The sequence below is a fragment of the Notolepis coatsorum genome, assembly GCF_963971535.1.
Source record: "Notolepis coatsorum genome assembly, chromosome: 17".
NCBI lineage: Eukaryota > Metazoa > Chordata > Actinopteri > Aulopiformes > Paralepididae > Notolepis > Notolepis coatsorum.
In genome coordinates, this window is record NC_140181.1 from 54,012,972 (window position 1) to 54,033,714 (window position 20,743).

A 20,743-nucleotide genomic window follows, 5' to 3' on the forward strand; every position below is an offset into this window, starting at 1 on the left:
TGGTAGAAGTAATACCCTAAGTGTGACTGACTAGATGCATCGGGCATATGTCTAAAAATGGACACTATGTCAATTCACCTGAAGGGGCATATGACCGTTTATGGCTTCACCACTTTTTAGCTAACAACAAATCCTGATTTCACTAATCCTATGCAGAAAACACATATCCCATCATTTACAATGATTGTTCAACTGCAAAAATTAGTAAATGTTATCAATTCACCATGACTTGTTGAGGAAATAATGGATTTTGAAGAGTAGAAGCAGGTGCAAAAATTTGCATTATTTTGCTGTGGTGAAAAGAAGGAAGTTGCAGATCCCCAGGGTCTATCCTGATTGGTCAGATGGGATGGTGACAATAGGCGTGTTCGAGATGGGATAGGCGGACGCAGATCTGCGCAGGTTTTACTACGGCCTCGCCAAGCGCGTTGCATGACGGTTAGAATGTTGTCCGACTTGCTCTGAAAATCTGACGAGACGAGGCGCGGAACTCTCGCGGGAGAGAGCCGCGCACAGCCTTCAGAGCGAGGCTCCACAGTACCTCTCAGCCGGCTGCTCCCGGCTGCCTATAGCTTATTAACAGCGGAAGAGTGCTGCCGAGTGCTTCCACGTTTTCCCTGATTGGCTGCGACACGCCCCGTGGCAGCGCGGCAGCCGCAGAGCGGAGCGGCAGAGCTTGCGGCATTATGTAGCCGTAATCCCAGATGTTTTTCATTCTACGCTTAGCTCAACTGGCAGCGCTGCCGTGCTGTGGATCCTGCGGTCCGTTGGTGACAAGTTCCATTCCCTTAAATTTTTTTTCTTTTTTTTTTTAACGTGCATTCTTTCGCCGGTTAAGTTTAGGCATGTTAACTTTAAGCATTGTTTCGGAGTTGGTTATGGTTAAGGTTAGGCATTGTTTCGGAGTTGGTTAAGGTTAGAAGGGTTAAGTTTAGGCGCTGTTAAGGAGCTGGTTAAGGTTAGAGTTTGTCTTAGAGAATGGCAATATTCTTTCGGAGTTGGTTATGGTTAAGGTTAGGCATGGTTAAGGTTAAGGTTAGGCATTGTTTCGGAGTTGGTTAAGGTTAGAAGGGTTAAGTTTAGGCACTGTTAAGGAGCTGGTTAAGGTTAGAGTTTGTCTTAGAGAATGGCAATAGACAGCCTATTTCCGCGCTGCAGCGCGCGGCAATAGACAGCCTATTTCCGCGCTGCAGCTCTCTTGCGCTGCCGCGGTCACATGGGCGTCATGGCCAATCAGAGAAAACGCGGAAGCACGCGACGCACTCTTCCGCTGTTAATAAGCTACACGCCTCCCGGCTGGGAAGCGACTTGCTACGGTCGCGCAAAGCGCCTATTGGCTCAGAAAAGTTGTCAGTCACCAGCCACGTGACAGCCAGGGAGTTATGAGACGTTTGATTGATTGATTGAAAACTTTATTATGTTATGCGTTATCATCATATCATCATGATAAACTTCAAGCTGTCAGACACACACACACACACACATGCGTCGTCTGTTTTGCCTCAATAGTACAATACTGTATATATAATTCTGTTTTGCCTCAATATACACAGTATACATATATATATTGATGCAAAACAGAATTATTCAGCAGTGTGTTGTGTGTGCGTGCGGCCAGGAGCCCGCACAAGATGGTATACATTATGGTATATTGTGCTGTACATTTGAATCTGATCAAATTTTGCACACGGCCATTGCATTATAATAAGCTGGACAGGTGTGTAATGTGTGTGTGGTGACGTGAAAGCGTATCTGCCATGCGAGACTAGGCGAGAGATCGAAAAGTACCTCGCGGAAAAAAATCTAATCTACGAATTCCAATCTGGCTTCAGAACATCCCACTCCACTGACACATGCCTTCTCTACTTGAACGACCACATCAAACAAGAGGTGGACGCGGGCAAATACTGCGGCATGGTCATGCTGGACCTACAAAAGGCCTTCGACACTGTCAATCACACCATTCTGATTGACAAGCTAAAAGCAATTGGTTTTGATAGTTTATCAGTGAGCTGGATACAATCCTACCTGGAGGGGAGGGAACAGATGGTGGAAGTAAACGGTACACTATCCCCCCCCCTCACAGTGAGCTGTGGTGTTCCACAAGGAAGCATACTAGGACCGCTACTATTCCTAATTTATGCAAATGACATGTCGTCAGCTTGTGACTGCAACTTGTTCCTGTTTGCGGACGACTCAGCCCTGCTGGTCTCTGACAAGAACAAGTTACAGGTTGAAAAAGCCCTCAGCTCGGAACTAGGCAAAATCTGCATATGGCTCGCCGACAACAAACTATCATTACACATGGGCAAAACAGAGTCCATTCTCTTCGGTTCAAATAACAAACTCAGCAAGACCGACGGCTTCTCGGTTACAGTGGGTGACAATATTATCACAAGGAAAGATGAAATTACCTACCTGGGTTCCATCCTAGAGGCTAATCTTTCCTGTGACAAAATGGCATCCAATGTAATAAAAAAAGTCAACCAACGAACGCGATTCTTGTACCGGATCTCCTCTCTGGTAAACAAGAATACCCTGAAGACTCTAGCAGGAGCACTCATTCAAGGGTACTACGACTATGCTTGCACCTCATGGTACCAAAGCACCTCAAAGGCACTAAAAAACAAATTACAAAACAAGCTAGTCAGACTACTACTTGACCTGACTCCTAGAACCCACCTCACCCCTGCCCACTTTGACAACCTAGGATGGCTTAGAGTAGACGACAGAGTACAGCAACTTGCAATGGGCCTGGTCTACAAGATACACTACGCGACCAAGGTACCCATGTACATGTCAAAATACTTCCCAAAGGTCAGTGAATACCACGATCACAACACCAGAGGGAGCTCCACAAATCATGTAAAACCCAGATTCGGATCAAACAAGGGACTAAACACGTTTCGCAATTATGCCACATCAATGTGGAACGCCCTGCCTAAAGCTGTAAAGGAATGTGAATCACTACCCACCTTCAAAAACACTCTCAAAAAACACCTACGTGAGACTGCAATTCGAAACTGGCCCCTACAAATGTCCTAACCTAGTTGTACAGTAAATGACCAAGTAAGGCTTTGTCAATATTCCAATGTACAGTGTAAAATGTGTGTGTGTCCCCTTCCCAACCCCCCCCCCCCCCCCCACCTCCAATGTACAGCCCTCACCCAACCCACCCAACCCCACCCCACCCAACCAACCTCCTCCAATGTACAGTTTCTATGCCAAATGTATATACACTCCTTTTCTGGACACTTTTGTATCACAAACAGTACTGTATTTGCAAATCTGATATGTCATAAATGTATAGATGTAGCAGTACTGTCTATCTGTATGTCATGTATGTCATATATGTTATGATGAATTGAAAATGGGGGACCCTGATGTAAACAAGACAAAAGTCTTTCTCTGGTCTGCATCCCCTTAACAATTGTGTGTATTGAGCTGTACTGTACTGTACCCATTCTGCAATCTGTTAATAAACTTTTCAATCAATCAATCAATCAAAACTCTCGTGAAATCGGAAGTGTCCGCCTTTTTAACTCCTCCCCCGGCTTCACTCGGCTACTCTCGTCTACTTTCGAGGCGAACCGAAATCCATCTCGAACACGCCTAATATCTGTGTCATAGCCTGACCTGTGCTGATTGGCTGGAAGAAGTTTTTTTCATAGATTAAAGATCCCCCCTCTCCCACCTGACTAAATATATTGTATGGGGAAGTGGCCAAAAATTATTACTTGGCCGGTAAAGGGTTAAGCCAGGGGTCGGCAACCTGCGGCCTCGAGGCCGCATGCGGCTCTTTAGCCAATCAGCTGCGGCTCCCTGGCCAAAAAAAATAAAAAATTATTTATTTTTTTAACTTTTTTATTTTATAATTTTTTTCTTATTTTGGAGATCGATGTCATACTGTGACACTGAAATGAAAAAATATTTCATCAACTAAGATATTTAGTCAACAAAAGGCTTACCATGCCTGATATGTGGTGCGAAATTTGCGAACAATGAAAAATTTACTTTTTATTTTATAGATTTTCCACAAATAAGGGAAGGACTCTAATATACCTGAATAGTTCAGGGTTTTATTTCAAAGTAGGTCTACAGATGCCAGTGTTTTTTCTCCTTTTCTGTGTTTTATTTCAAAGTAGGTCTACACATGGTATTCTTTTTTCAAAGTGGACTACTTTCTATTTTATAAATATTCCATAAATAAGGGAAGGACTCAAATATACCTGAATAGTTCAGGGTTTTATTTCAAAGTCGGTCTACAGACACCAGTGTTTTGTCTCCTCTTCTGTGTTTTATAAAAAAATAGGTCTACACAGCCAGTATTTTTTCTCCTCTTCATAAGAGTTTGAGGTTTTCCTTTGTTATAACAGGTAAAAACAGCAATTAAAAAGTAATTTTTTTTCTTTTTGTTGCTTTATAATCCCATTAATGCAACAAACTGTGTGCTATAAGTATAAAGTATAATAAATCGCAAATTACTTTGGGTATGCAATTGTCAGGCGTTTTATGCTAAATGTGGGGTATGCTTGGGGATATATAAAACGTTATACACTGTGTTATCTTCATTTTAAGGGTACTTATGAGCATTTTATTTTGTGGGATGGGGGAAAAGTGGCTCTTTTGATAGTAAAGGTTGCTGACCCCTGGGTTAAGCACATCTTAAGTACAGCTTAAGTTTCAATGTAACAAAACTTTAGTATACTTTCTGAATACATACAAATTATACTAAAGTATACTTTCAGAAAATCTGCAAAAAAATATATATATTCTCCTTCATTCTGGAGTTGTACCTCTAGCCACCTTTTCTCTCCCTCCCTTTCTTCAGGGGCAGGATGAGCGCCACCCAGTGTCTGAAACACCCATGGCTCAATAACATCTCAGAGAAGGCCAGACACAACAACATCATACTCAAGTCCCAAGTCCTGCTCAAGAAATACATGGCCAAGAGGCTGTGGAAGGTTAGCGTGTGGCCACGCACGCAAGCGCACGCAAACGCGCACACACACACACACACACACACACACACGGTTGGGATCAATTCACTTTAAATTAGCTGAATTCAGGAAGTGGATTTTGTTCTTATTAATAATAATATTGGTTTGGATTCATATGGTGCCTTTCATGAAAACTGAGGATGCTTTACAAAGCAACAAAAGGTTTTGTAACAAAACATAAGCAGAATAAATAATAATAACTGATGAACAGGGAGGCGAGGCCGTAGGCCTTGGTGAACAGGTGGGTTTTCAGGGCTGTCTTGAAGGAGTCCAAGGATGTGGCGGAGGAGATCTCAGCCGAGAGAGAGGGTGGGGGCCGCCATGCTAAAGACAGGAGAGCAGATCTGTGTCTGAGGATCATAGCTTCAGGGTGTGGAGAGGTCAGATTCTGGGGGGCATGGAGGGTAAAGGTTGTACTATCTAACCTGTTTACAAGCATCCAACTCTTTTGAGCTTCAAGTCTTCCTGCAGGCATTTAGTCATTTAGCTGACACTTTTATCAAAAAAAAATGTGTTTTAGTCTACCACAGAAAATTGGGCGGGTTTCAGCTGTCCTGACTGTTGGGAAGTTCATTCCACCATTGTGGAGCGAGGACCAAGAATAGCCTGCTTCACTTTGATGACCCCCCCTCCCAGGAGCTTGGATATGAGTGGGTCTGAGGCAGCCAGAAGATGTAGAACGTAGGGGTCTTGAGAGGGTGTGTAGTTAGAGACCATTGGGCGGAAGTAGGACAGAGCCATTGTGTGGAAATGGGAAGCCAGTGCAGCTCTCTGAGATGTGGGGTAATGTTGACTGACTTTGTTAGATTGGAGATCAGGCGGGCCTGTATGAGTTGAAGTGCCTTGGTGGCGGAAGCCAGTAAACCAGCTAGTAGTGCATTGCAGTAGTCAAGGCAAGAAGAGAGGGAGCAAATATCATAAAAGCTTTCTTTCCCATCTCAAAAACACTGTAAATACAGAAACGGATGTAGTTGGAACATCATTCATTATTTTTTTATGTCAAGTCTAACATTTTCACCTGATTTCTTCTCAGAAAAACTACATCGCCATAACAGCAGCGAACAGACTAAAGAAGATCAGCAGTTCAGGATCCCTGACCTCCCTGGGCGTCTGAACGCCTCCTCACTTTCAATTCACACCTCGAGCAAAGAGGTCTGTGAGTTGGATTCAAACCATCAACAATGTGGGTGGGTGTGTACAGTGTATAGCAAATCAGTGTTGGGCCCCAGGACGTCCAGGGGTCCTTGGGTGGGGTGACGGGCGTGTGTGTCTGTGTGTGGATAGCTAAATTTCACTTCATTCACCAAAGGTTGACCTAAGGAGAGGACTGTGCTAGTCATTCGTCTCTTCAACTATGAGACACGTCCAACTATTGTTCTTGAGGGGACATTCTGTTTGCAGGAAATTATAAAAACAATTATTATAATATATTTACAATATAATTACAACATTGTATTTGTAGTGCACTTTTCATTCAAAGTAAATTATTTAAATGAACACAAATCAACAACCACATAGCAGTTGGCGAGATGGCTAACATACAGTGTAGACAGATATGACATTTCTTTAATTATCAAATGGGGGTCCTTGGCCTAATGTGTATACATTTTGGGGTTGTTTGACATGGAAAAAGGTTGAGAACCACTTTTATATATGGTCTTAGCCTACTGGTCCAACAGCAGCCCGATCTCACTTAAAATAGTAAAGTACTAATCACCATATGAAAAAAGGTACATAATGTGTTATGTTGTAGCCATAAGTAATATATTTACATATTGTATCGAAAATGTAACATGTGTATGTATAATAAGTACATACAGTATATTACATATTTAAAAGATTTAAACTTTTTATGTTTTCAGAAAACCTAAGTTCCCTGAAAACCCTAACTTTAACCATAACCGTTAAGCAAATGTTAAAAATAACTTTAACTATAATCATAGTTAAATAGTAATGAGAGCACTCATCACTCATCGCAACGTCTGTTTTGGACTTTTGTCGATACAATACGTAAATATATCACTTGGCTTCACTATGGCTATAACATAATGTAGCCTACATTATGTATATTTTTTCCCTGTTGTCGATTAGTACTTTATTTAGGTTTTCTGGTGAGAGGGTACCCTGCACAGAAGAAGAGCCAAGGAATGCACTGATATATTCACTACTAGACTATAGTATGTTTAGAAGAGATGGTTTTTATGCACACATAGGCAACATAGGTCATGTAGTACTTCAAGTCATGGAATTTGAAAACGATATGAAAAACGTTCACATAATCCTTGTGTTAAAACATCAAGCTTGGCTCCCCGTAAATCTAGATATTTTATAACCCAAATATCAGATTTTATGATTATAATATAAGCTCCGGAGATAGTGGTATCAGATAGAAGACTGGGAACTAGGGTTGTCCTCGACTAAAGAAACCCTTAGTCGACAAATAGTCGACTATAAAAAACAATTTTTGTTGACTAATCGATTAATTGATTTCATCGCCAAATCTGTGAAATTTGAGTTTCCCATATGCAATAATGCAAAGACCTCTTTGAATAGAATGTTAACAAGAGATGTGCTCAGTATTCCGACCGATTAATTCACTAGTCCTACTGGGAATTCAGCTATTTAATAATCATAGATGCTGACAAATATTAATTGTAGAATTACGCTATTGGCTATACGTCATGGAATGTGTAGGAACTCTACATCCATCACGTTTGACTTTTAAGTTCAATAATGAGTGTTTCCTGTCTGTTGGGGGTAAATGGATGGTTGTGTGCATATTGGATATAGATATTAAAACGTCTTCTTAAACTGGCTTCCTGATGTCAGGATATATTTGGACCTCTCTGGAACTATACATAATTTACAAGGATATACTTTGTTAAACAAGGAACACATGTGGAGTAAATATACAAATTCACAATAGTATTTACAGGGAAAGTATGGTCTGGTAAATATTTTGAGTCTGTGCAACTTTCACATCACTTCAGGAGGTGCAGTTTCTTTCCAATTTTAATATTGATAAACCTTTTTTTTAAGGTTGTACTATCCAACTTAATGACAAGTAAATGAGAATGGATATCGCTATCATCAGCAAGTAAACGGCAATTTGAAATTCAACTGAAAGTGAATGGATCCCAACCCTGCTAAATAGAGTACGGCACCGCTTGCTGAGGAGCTGTCCCCACTTCTGGCTTATTAGACTGAAGATGTATTGATATGCAGTATGATACACTGTAAATGGTTTGTATTGATTGAACCCTTGCAGTGAGGGACTTGTATGTCGGTTTTTAAGTCTTGTGGACAGTCTTTGCAGTTGTAAAATCAAACCAAATCACTTGGGAGTGTGAATGTGATACATCACCACAAAGTACTTATCCTCTACTGTCTTTAACTATGAGTGAACACAACACTGGAACTTACCATCATTAGATAATAACGTTTGAAAACAACACAAAAAGGAGTTATATGGTTCTTTGTCTGAGGTACTCAATTGTAAACACTGGAAGCAAATGGAGCTTGTGTGTGAGTTACAGTGGGATCTGAAAGGTATGAAGAGTATTTTCCAAAAGCAAGTCCTACCCTTCAAGACAACTGTGTATAAGTGATATACTCAAAAGTATAACTGATATACTTCAGATATACTATATAGTCATAGTATTGCATACTGGGTCTAGCTTTTGGAAGGCATTGCTTTTAAATGGGCTCCCCATATGCCGCACAAATCCGCTTCAAGGCCCTCGACCTGGCATACCGCGTGGCGAAGGGAACCGCTCCCGCCTACCTCCGGTCAATGGTCTCTAACTACACACCCTCAAGACCCCTACGCTCTGCATCTTCTGGCCGCCTCAGACCCACTCCACTCCTATCTGAGCTCCGGGAGGGTCATCAAGGAGGAGCCACCTTTTCTCAGTCCTTGCCCCACAATGGTGGAACGAACTGCCCACCACAGTTAGGACAGCCGAAACCCGTCCAATCTTTCGGCGTCGACTAAAGACACACTTCTTCAACCATTATCTGAAATGAAAGGGGGAACAAATCTAACCCTAACTAACCTTACTGTCATGTACTTGTCCTAATATACTAACCTACACTGTAGCACTCAACACTTTGATGAACATTGTTACTCAGCTGATAGAGTTGTGCCCTTCCTGATGACTTGTCGTACAGAACTTGTAAGTCGCTTTGGATAAGACTCAGCTAAATTACTAAATGTAATTCTTTGTTTTATAGGTTACATATACAATTTTCTACAACTTTCTTGAATCTCTGGAACATGTTTGTTAAAGTATTTCTTTGCTAAGAAATTTGTCTAAATCAAAATGTAATTTCTTTATTCCCTTTAATAATGTGTTTTTAACTTTTTGGTGGGTGTAGCAACACATCTAATTTTAAACAACTATTTCCTTTCCTGCCTGGCTATACCACACCCAAAAGTAAAAAGGTTTACAAACTGGGCAGTACATTAGGTAGGCTAATTGATTAATAAAAGCCAATTCATTGCTTGTTCCCATTGTGACATCATTGAGGGGAAGCAATTCTGAACTTGGTAATCTGAAGCTTTCAAACCCTGTCGTATGTCATTTCACTAAATAATATCACAGATATAGAGCCTAAATAATATCTCAGACTGAAGCCACATCCATACAAAGACCAGGCAAAACTCATTTCCACATCTTAAGAGTTTTGATTTATGTGCTCTCGGAGCGATTGGCTGAGAATTTATGCTCCTGTGCCTATATAAAATATATTATATAATTCTAGATATTTGATAGTAGGGCTGGGCAATTAATACAACAAATACACTTCCAACGATTATGAAAAGAAGATATTGATCCTTACCATGAATGTTCAAAACTAAAAAGTCTTACATATTGTGGGAAGGTTTTAGAGTTAGCTTACAAACAAATTATATTTAAGTAGAATTCCTGGATAACTCTTGGCATCAACAGTATAAGGTATCGAGTTGCTGTAGTTTTAAAACAAAGCATGCATTTCTAACTCCTGTGTCCTCCCATCTTTTAACAGTTGACTGTATGATAAAGTTGTAATATGGCATTTTTGTTAACTAAGTGTTTTAAGAATAAATGCAATAACCCCTAAAAACCTGTTGCGATGGTTGTCAACAACAGGTGTTCCCAAACCTTTTACATAATTGGTTACCCCATACCGAGATGAGAAAATCCCTGTGATCCCAGCATTTAAAGATATAATCTGTAATGCTGTCACACAGTGACCTAGTCAGTTTTGGTCTGATGTCTGGAGAAATTCACAATATAATAAGTTAAAGAACTCCCAAGCCACACATCAGACCAAAACAAAATAATGTAAATAAAATGCAGTACCAAGTGGGACTGTTTTGCCTAGAGGTTGCAGTTTGACAGCATTACAGATTTAAGAAGGGGGAAATCCACCAGTTTCCACCTCCTGAAAACTTAAAATAACATACAATTTGCATTGAATCACAAGGGGAAAAAAATACAACAGCAAAAACAGTCAAAATCTAAAAGAGGGCTTTTATTGCTTTATGTTCTGACAATTAGAAAATAATATGAGAGCTGTTTATTCTGTCTTTTCATCTTCCTCTATAAACTATCAGGTGATAATACAAACACCTAAAAGGCAAAAATTGTTCTAATTCAACAAAGTTAAAAAGTGGCGATACCTGCATTTTATTTTGTTTGTAGAGGTTCTCTAAGCCAACTTCAACGCAGGCAACACTACAATTGTATCGAATCATCGTTCGGTAAGTTGATGGGTACATTAATTGGCCTGGATGTCCCGTTACGTCTTCTGCCCCTGCAGGTGTTTGTCGTCACTGAACGCGTTTACATGCACAACAGTATCCCGCTCTACACATTCAAGATAATGAAATTATAAAAATGTTGAGCTGAACTAATTTACTTTGCAGTAAAAACTTTAAAAGGGTATCCAATGGAGTTCTCTCAACCGCTTGCTTTTGTTTTCTATTATGCTATCGTCCTACAAGCTGAATACAGTTCCTACCTCATAACCTTTGCCAAGTTCAACTAACAACTTGCCAAATTGAAGTGCTATAGATGATAAGTTTAATATGAAACGATGGTACAGAATATAGCATAGCAGAATGAATAATGCCTAAATCTTTGGCGTGGACCTCATCGCTGACGAGGAGCACAGAGCAAACCCTGCCATGTAGATGGCCACGGTCTCTGGAGTGATGGTATCCTGCCAGGTTGATAGGGAGCTCTGGAGCCCCTTTCAGACAATGAGGCCAACCCCCGGTGGACCTGTGGGCGGTGCTGGGTCCCTGCCTGAATGAACGGGAGCGAAACCATGTAAAGGTAGGAGCCGAGGTTAGAGCCTTTTAAAATGTAGCGCAGTGGAATTGGATTGGCAGAGGACAATTAGTGAGAGGAGATACAATTTTGTATGATGATCATGCGATTGGTTAAAAATTACATGAGGTTTGGTCTTCAGTTTCATTTTGGAACTCTGTTCCCATTTTTGGGAACCCCTTTTCTCCTAGTGTGCACTATAGCACCAACTAGTGGTCAGAAACTCCACTGGATACCTTTAACCAGGATATTTTGCCGGAATACTTTGTGTATGTAAACACCCTCAGATGTGTTCAGACTGGACTCCTTCCAAACTGTTAAGTATTATTTTTTCCTCAATTGCTGACAACTTAATTTCTAATCATCTAATAGATGTTGAATTCTGTAAGATGGTTAAGACCATATCACTGGACTACGTAGCAGCAGTGCTTCCCACACGTTCTCTACGTTATTTGTAGTTGTAGGCTATAGAGTGGATTAGATAGACTCCATTAGCCTAAACAGAAACTATATTTGACAGGAGAAGTGCTTTTAATATTAGTCTGTCAGTTTGAGACATTTATTTGCAGACCGGGTTTATATTGTGGTGAGCTGCCAGCCCACCACAAATTAAATCTACATATGGGAAACACTGAATTTACGTTCCAGAACTGAACAAGCAGGAGCAGAAGGTGAAGAGGGAGAACAGGGTGAGTTCAACGTGGGGTCGCCAGGCCGTACATTACATGTGCTAGAAATCATCTCTTTTTTTCCCCCGCTCTAACCTAACCTCAATACAAAACTAGGAAGCTACAAAGTATGTGCGTTTGTTCACAGACAAAAAATAAAACTATACAGACATTTTTCTCTGTAGTTAGATGGAGAATAACTCTGCTCTTCTCTGAGGTAGTCAAACAAAAACAAAAAGAAATATCAAAGGCATGGATAAAAACATATCTATGACAGGATACACAGCTATTAGTAGATGAGTGTGTAGACCCAATACTTGAAAAAGTTTTTTTCCCCCAATGCGTTTCCATAGCTTACTCAAGTCAAAACTGCTGAACTGTTACAATGTCAAAACTATTTTTTCTTTTCTCAGAAGAAGATTTATGACAAGAGGTAGCAAGTTTATGGGTGACTTATGACTTCGCTGTCTGTCCGGCTAGATAAAAACAAACGTTTTAGATTCATAAAATCTACCTTTTTATACTTTTAAATCTAATGGCATGGGTAAGAGCCAAAATAACTAGTAGGCAAATACCAATAAAAATATAAACCAAAAGTTCTGCATGTTTGATGAGGTACATAACATTATTTTTTTCTTAAAAGAGATCAATTTCATCCTTTTTCTTTTTATATATAAATGTCATAAGTGCATAACCCAGTCAGACACTCCAGAGAGGTATTCTAAAACAGTAGCTTTTTAAGACACTGGTGCAACACTTTCAAGGCTTGCGACAATGACAGTGAGGTAAGCAGGGTTGGGCTCAAAGCCTTTTTCAATTCAATCAATTCAAAATGGTCCTAGAAACTTAAGAGGCCCACCAGTATCATCCCGATACCAGCCTAAAATACTTTGCATCAGCAAAGGCTACAGATACCAAGAACCGATTACTAGTACAGTGGCATTTGCTGATGATCAAATTATGTTTAACTTTCAGTTACATGAGAAAATTCTAGATTTGATTAAATAATAAAATATAATGTAACTCTATATAAGAACTTTTTCCCACACAATTCTGAACAGAATATAGTAAGTAATTACTCTGCATTAGAGAATAGTCAAAAGAATATACTTGTACATCAGCAAAGAGTGATATCGGTGCACCTCTTAATACATATTGCTAATGTTTGAGCATTCATTCTCAGGTATTTCAAATCAATTGAATATCATAACCTTTTCACGCTCAAGGTATGAATTTCACATAATGAACCAACTGAATTGCAGGTGAATTGAACCAAACCCTGGAGTTAAGGCCCTTTTTAATATACAGCAAATGTAAGTAAGGCAGAAGAGTGAACCAAACCATTTCAGTAACGATCTCTGAATATCTTCTCTCCAAAATAACATAATTTATGAAAAGGTCACGTTCCACGCTGGTGCTATAGAATGAGAAATGCCACTTGAATTGAGCTGATGGTGCTATTTGAGCCGTGCCCGTTTCAGGAATAAATTCCTGGCTCACAGGATTTTATTGCAGTAGTGTGGGATGATGTTTGGTACTACACTGTTGATTGAGTTTAAAAATCAGTAATATATATCTCAGTGACTACTTTAAAGTAGGGCTGCACAACTTAAAAATCGGGGAGGAAACCGCAGTCTTGAATGCTGCAAAGCCAGAGCCTTTTCCCCCCCTTATGGGAACAAAATTCAGTTTTTTCTTTTTACATGGTCACATAAACAATTTCTTCTGGTGTTGGTCATGGTTTGATGTATCCACATTTCATTGAACTCGTCATCATTTTCACTTTAGGAAAAAACAACCTAACCCTTACCTTAAACCCACTGGAGACACAATGCCCCACCCTAACCTACAATAAGGATTAAAGAAGATTTATATATTTTGTAATATATATATTTAGATTTTCGAAGATAACAAAATGTGCATGCCTCTAGCCATGACCTCTGGTGTTACAGCAGAATCTGGCAGAGGTTGTTTCAAGTCAAAGAAACTCCATAATCACCAGTCACACTGAGCCTATGAAAAATAATTTATGTAGAGGAGCTGCACAATTCATACCACAACTCCCAATGTGTAGGCAAAAAGAGTCACAATCCTTTTTTTGGTCAAATTTGTGCAGCCCTACTTCAAGGGAGCCTTCCAATGAGGCAGCTAAGGCTTGAATCTCAATAGACCTTCCTTGAATCATGACCTCCTCTAGCCTTGCCTTGCCTTTAACGTACAGTGGAGGAAGAGTGCCTGAGGCAAGACCGAGGAGACGGCGGTTAAACCTGGGAGAACATTGTGGGAATGGATGATGGTAAAGACTGAAATGGTGGGAGCTTGCACCAGCTCAAATCTATCAAAATAGTAAACAGGTGTGCAAGCACCATGTTGAATCCAATGTCCATTTTATATGCTTCTGTATATAGCAGCAACACTGCAATATGCTGATGATTGTGTGCTATATTTCCAATGTATCGACACTCATTTGGTCGGTCGTCTGGAACTCTTAACTTTGCGTTCACACACTAAAGCAACTGGAGAGACCAGTGATCAGAAGTCATTTTCTATGAACTGAAAGCCGATGTTGACCACATTCACCTTAATTTCCCTTTCCTGTGTCTCTGAGGTAAAAGTTAGCCACAGCCCCATTACCTGCCTACAGCTAATGTGTTAACGCTGTTGCTGTACATCTTGCCTATTACCTTGCAACAGCACTGGGGCTACTGCTAAAAATCAACAAGGTTGGGAAGTAATGGATTACATATTATGGGATTACAGTAATCTGATTACAAACCATTAGGAAACTAATCTGTAAAAATAAATAAAAAAAGATGTATCAGATTTAAAATTCAGATAAAAAGTTTGATTACGGGTCAGATTACTAAGAAACATGTTTGAAGGCAAAAATATATTTTCTTTGTGAGACTAAGGACAATATCAAATATCACTTGACATAATGGTAAGTCATGGATATAGATGATGGTAATAGCATTGGAAATGTATTTCAATTTATAATAGATTTAAATTGCAATATATTGTCAATATATTGTTATATACTGTTTTTGCTTCATATTGTGATCCAAAGTAATAGTTTATGTGACATGAGTTGGCTACCTATTGCATTTTCTTTAGCAGGTAACAAATAATATGCCAGAGCTGGGCAATATGACCAAAATACCATATGACAGTATTTCTCTCAGATTTTAAAGATATGTTATTTGACGTTACTTGTTTTTCCGGTATAAAGTGTGAGGTATACAGTGTTGAGTTTTCTTTTTGAATTTGTATTTCTTTTTGTATAAATGTCTTTCTTGTAACTCAATTGGTGCCACTTCATTCAAAATGAATTCTCAATCCAATTTCATCACCTATTATTAATAATACTGCAATGTGCAATTTTTATATATAACGGATAAAAAAAAATCTATTTCTGATAACGGTATTGTAGAAACGCATACCGTTGCGATCGACCCATGAAACCAGGATATATACACTCGACCTCCCGAGTGCTGGATCCCACTTTGACGGCAACCTTCCCAACCCTGGCAGTGCGCTAGCTCAACCTGGACAGTCGCACGGCGATGTGGCTGCTGCTTGCTGTCTGAACGCAGAGTAAGATCCTGACTAATGAGTTTCCACAGTACTGGGAGATTGACCATCAGCAAGCCCAATGAAATCCAGTCCGAATTTCTCCACCATCTGCTGTAGGGTGGAGGGTAAGGTTCCCTTACTCACGGTACATCTTTTGGGAGGGGAAACTGGATACATTTTCTTTTTAATATCTTATAAGATGTATTTTCTTCTTCATAAAAATGACTTATTTTAAATATGGATGAATAATGAATTGTTATGATTCACTGCAGTGCTGCACCTATTGTGTGCTCTCTTTTTAAAATTTAAAATTTTCTATTTTATTTAAGTGCAACCACTGTTTGTAACAGGTTTGAAAAGAAGTACTCTACTTTGGTTGGGTTTTTTCTTTTTTTTCTTTTTCTCTACAATACTCTACGCTCTCCTCCCTCTCTCTCATAATGGTGCGTTCGGTTGATCCTTGTCAAGTCGAAAATTCATCATGTGACCAAATGGTAAATAATACGAGGTGATGGCGTTCGGGTGCACTAGTTAAATCAGGACCAAATCAGATGCAAGGCAGCAGATTCAGTCAGATTATTCAACCTTTCTTTCTTGATGCAACTGGTTTGAGTGATTTCTAGGAATCCCAGCGTGTCAACATCATATTTCTGATGGTCGTCTCATGATACTTCCGTGTTCATGATAAAGTATGTTTGCACCACAAAAGGTGAAGGGTCAGTGAAACGTCACAACTCGTAAACTCGGATATCGTGGAACCTGCCCGAGTTTACCCCTGGTATTTACCATTTGGTCAGTGTAACATCCTGGTGGTAAACTCCGAGATTTCCGACTGTATGGAGTCGCCGAGGACCGACCGAACGCACGATAAGCTTCCAGTTTTTTCAACCGCGAGGTAATACTGATGAGGTTGATCCGTTGTGTTTTTCGACAAAAGATAACTAAAGATTAGCGTCAACAGGCTAAATTAGCGTTATTGTTTCTTTTTTCTTTTTTCAAAATGGAAGGCTCACGCAAAAACAAAAAATACCATTCCCATTTTTGTGTCCTTTTAAAAAAAAAGAAAGAAAAAAAAAGAACAAGCGAGCCGCGTCAGGAAGCCAACACCTGTCGATCGTGGACGTGGACACTCACCCCCCCCCCCGCCCTCTACACCCCCAAGCCCTGTGCCGGATCGAGTTCCCATTGGTGACAAGTCTTATCAGTGTCCCCTGGGGGTGGGAGAGGATGGGGGGGGGTCTCACTGCTGGAAGGCCTGGTAGTAGCGAGGTAGGGAGTTGGAAGTGCTCATAGCGGGACTACTGTACCCCTGAGGTAGCTGACTGTGGTTGTGGGCCCCGGGGCCCTGGGGTACGTGAGCCTGGGGAGGCTGGAGGAGGGTGAAGGGGCCCGGGGCCTGGGAGGACAGGCCGACGGAGGAGGAGGATGGGGAGGAGGCAGCCGTGGTGGAGGTAGACGGGTAGCCCATCACCAGCCCTCCCATCCCCATGTGAGCGCTGTAGGGCGGCAGGCCGAAGGGCAGGAAGCCCAGCAGGGGGCCCAGGTCCATGTTAGCAGCGCAGGACAGCTCGGCCGATGAGAGGGCAGGGCTCCGTGACAGCAGGTGGGGGTCCCCGGCCCCCACCCCCGCCACCACGCCTGGAACTTCCGCCAGCACCTCCCTCTGCGGGGAGCCGGCGGAGGAGGTAGAGGAAGGGGTTGCGTTTAGGTGGGGCGGGAGGCCACTCTGCAAGTCGAGGAGGAAGCTGTCCACGTCAGCGCGGGGATATGAGGTAGATCCATGCTGGTACCTGGCCATGGTGCCGTACGGCTGCTGCTGCCCATGCAGGGACTGCTGCTGCTGCTGCGGAGGTTGGAGGTGGTGGTGGTGGTGGTGAGGGGAGGGGGAAGGCATGTGGCGACCCACCCCCATGGCCGAGGACAGGGAGCTCTGCATGATGCCGTGGTGGTGGCCCATCCCCGGGACCGGGTTGGCCATTGGGTACGAGTTGTACATGTCCATGGAGAAGGCATCGGGGGGCTCCTTGGAGGCGGAGGCCATGTCACATGTCACCGGGCTGGGCTCCTCCTTCACCACGCACGGCGTGGCAGGAGTGGGAGTGGCCACGGGGGTGCTGGCGGGCGTTAACCCCGCCTCCTGGGCGTGACTCTTCTTGAGGTGGCGCGTCAGGTGATCCCGGCGGCCAAACCGCTGGGCGCAGCGCGGGCACAGGAAGTCGCGGCGGCCCGTGTGCACCACAGCATGGCGCCGCACGTCCTTGCGGGTGTAAAAGCGCCGGTCGCAGCGTTCGCACGAGTACTTCCTCTCCCGTATGGGCACTGCGGCGCTGGCACCACCCTCTGGTGGCGGAGGCCTGTCGTTGTGGCTGCCCAGGTGCTCCAGCAGAGAAGGCGCTCCCTCTGGGCAGGGCAGGCCTGCTGCAGGGCTGTGGGCAGCCACCAGGTGGCGTCTGTAGCCCAGCTGGGTGTTGTACTGCTTCCCACACTCCTGACACTGGAAGAGCTGTCTGCTGGCCTGCTGCAGCTCCTTCACATGCTCCTGCTGTTGGAACATGGTCTGGCTGATGGAACAGCGCTGGCTCTTCTGCACAGGGAATCTGGCCAGAAGCCTGACCAGACACGCACAACACTCATGGGGTTATTCCAGGGAGCTGACCATCAGGCCGGAGACCTCTGGCTGCCTTGCTAATTCAGAGTGCTGCGATGAATGCCAAGTGCTATTTGTTGAGTGTTTGATGGTCTCTTACGGCGATGACTGCTGGTCTGTCCTGCCTTACCGGGGCGAGCTGGTGTCCGGCGCTTGGTTTCCGTGGCAGCCGCTGCCATAGCAACCCCAAAAGGGCTGGGGGTGATGAGAGGAGAGAGCAGTCACACACACACTCTGTAGCTTTAGAAGCCCTGGCTGCTTGTGTCTCAGTGTGTGTTCAGAGAAGAGCTCTTGTGTTGATCCCAGAAGTGGTTTGTAGGGTTCAGCCAGCCAGAAACGGCAGTGTTGCAGTAGCAGCTGAATCAGAGAGGCAGTCACGCATGTTCCCTGTCCTGTAGAAACAATATGGAAAAATGAAAAACATTTATTATTACAGAGCTAAAATAGGTGCATGACTTCCAATAAAAGGCTTCCTAAAACCAAGCCAATGATGACAAAAATCTAATTACAGACCTAATTGAAAAAATATATATATATATTCAATTCGGTCTGTAATATATAAATGTATGTCCATTTAAGTACATCCAGATTCTTGACTGACTGACAATAGTCAAAATATTTTTTCAATCATCAAGCTGATCTTTCCAAATATGACTGATTGCAGAAATCAATTGTGCAAGATGGACCTCTTTAAATCTAGTGCTCATTAAAGACCAATATTAATACAATGCAAGAAATGTGCTCAACAATTTCCAAGAAATAAGTCCTTTGGCATTAAAACACAATTGACAACTAATTAAAGGACCATACCACTATTTTACATTCTTGCATTGATACAAAAATCAAGGTGCACTTCTATTTTCCTTGATATCTTTTTTTTGAACACCTGATCACCAGAGTGGATGTGCATGCTCTATCTTTCTAAGAATGACTTGGAACCCACATGTCAAAAAGACTGGTATGGTCCTTCAAGACGCTAATAAAAGGTCATTTGACTAACATGGGGCAGCCGTGGCGTACACAACTTTTAGTGGTCCTATAGCGTTTAAATCATTGGCTTGTGTCCTACAAGTTATATTTCACGACACATCTGCTAAAATACTGAGATGCACAATATATTGACGGCCATATTGGTATCAGCCAATGACTTTATTTTATGAATCTATTTATGAATCTGTCCATTGTCCAACGAGAAGAATTGGGCAGATCTATATACTGTAACTGCGAACCTATATCGGCTGATAGTGATTTTTATTTCAAATCTGCATCAGTTCGATTTTAGATTCTAGCCTAGCACAGATTAATAGAAGCGGATATGGACCGCTAGCCTAGCACAAATGTATTGGAACGGATATGGACCACTAGCCTAGCTTAAAACTCTGGGAGGTGTTTTTGGCCAACAACTAGGCTAGCTGGTCCATATCCACTTTCATTCATTTCTACTGCACACAGAGAGGAAATTGGTATCCATCTTCTTGTCTGACTCTGGAAAAGATAATAAGCGCATTTCCCATAATGTTGGCGTGTTCCTTTAAGTAGATCAGCACTCTTGTCTCTTATTTCAAATTGTTCACACTCTCATTGCACAGCCTGCTCATATCATCTACCAAATGACTAACGTTAGAGGTGACAAAAAGGTGATAAAAGTAGAGATTCTGTCCCACGAATCCACTATCTCTCATTAAACACTGCTAAGTTAGCTTGGTGTATTTAAACAGAAACACACACACACACACACACACAGGGAGAGAAAGCAAATGCAAAATGTGTATTTCAAAATGTTAAATATGGCCAGATGAATCTGTCTATTACTAATGATGACCAAAGGTAAAAAGTTTTTTTTTTTTTTTCAATGTACAAGTCAAATTCTTCACAAACATATACTGTATGAATATACAATTTAAATGTATTCTGTATTGTACTTTGTGATACAAAGTAATAGTATCTGTAAAAAGAAAAAAAAATTGGGGGCACTCCAGTAGCACACCACATAGCACGCTGAGTTGCGAAGCGGTCACCCCGGGTTCGATTCCCCGACCCGGTGGCCATATGCCGCATGTCTTCCCCTCTTCTCCTCCCGTTTCACCCTCTCTCCTCGATCGGTCCTGCGTGGCCGCTGTCGGTCCTGCATGGCCAAAAGGTCCTGCGTTGACCAAAAAAGCTGAAAATGCTATAAATAAAATATTTAATATATATAATAATGATAAAATTATTTGAATTAGACCATAAGTTAAAAAGATTATATATTGAATAACAATTTGTATTTGTACCAAATTGTTCAATAAACTACTGACCATGGCTTAGCAGCATCTCCTAAGGATGTCACGATTTGAAATGTTTAGGTACGATTATTGTGAGGAAATATCAGTTTTCACGATTATAAAATATACATTATTTTAAGATATTAAAAAAGATATATATATATATATATATGTAAATGAATAAATACAACCTGTATCTTCCTAAAATATTTGTGGGGGGGGGGAAAGGTAAAGAAAAGAGTAACCTACAGCAGACACACGCAGTAGGGCTGCAACT

At 41.6% G+C, this 20,743-nt stretch overlaps 2 protein-coding genes across 2 annotated transcripts in view; one reads left to right on the forward strand and one right to left on the reverse strand.

The window, feature by feature from the left end:
- Nucleotides 1-6,844, forward strand: part of mylk2 (myosin light chain kinase 2) — a gene marked incomplete at its 5' end in the record, with an annotated part of 119,038 nt that extends 112,194 nt beyond the window's left edge. Inside the window, 2 exons of the mRNA XM_084333457.1 lie at nucleotides 4,832-4,964; nucleotides 6,034-6,844. Coding sequence (XP_084189583.1) covers nucleotides 4,832-4,964; nucleotides 6,034-6,114 — 214 coding nt within the window. The 3' untranslated portion in view covers nucleotides 6,115-6,844. The remainder of the gene's footprint in view (nucleotides 1-4,831; nucleotides 4,965-6,033) is intronic.
- Nucleotides 6,845-16,798: 9,954 nt separating this feature from the next.
- plagx (pleiomorphic adenoma gene X) lies at nucleotides 16,799-18,228 on the reverse strand (the record flags this gene model as incomplete). Its single annotated transcript, XM_084333086.1, has 1 exon — nucleotides 16,799-18,228. Exon 1 carries the CDS (start codon nucleotides 18,110-18,112, stop codon nucleotides 16,799-16,801), a length of 1,314 nt encoding a protein of 437 aa, XP_084189212.1. The 5' UTR covers nucleotides 18,113-18,228.
- Between the last annotated feature and the right edge of the window lie 2,515 nt (nucleotides 18,229-20,743).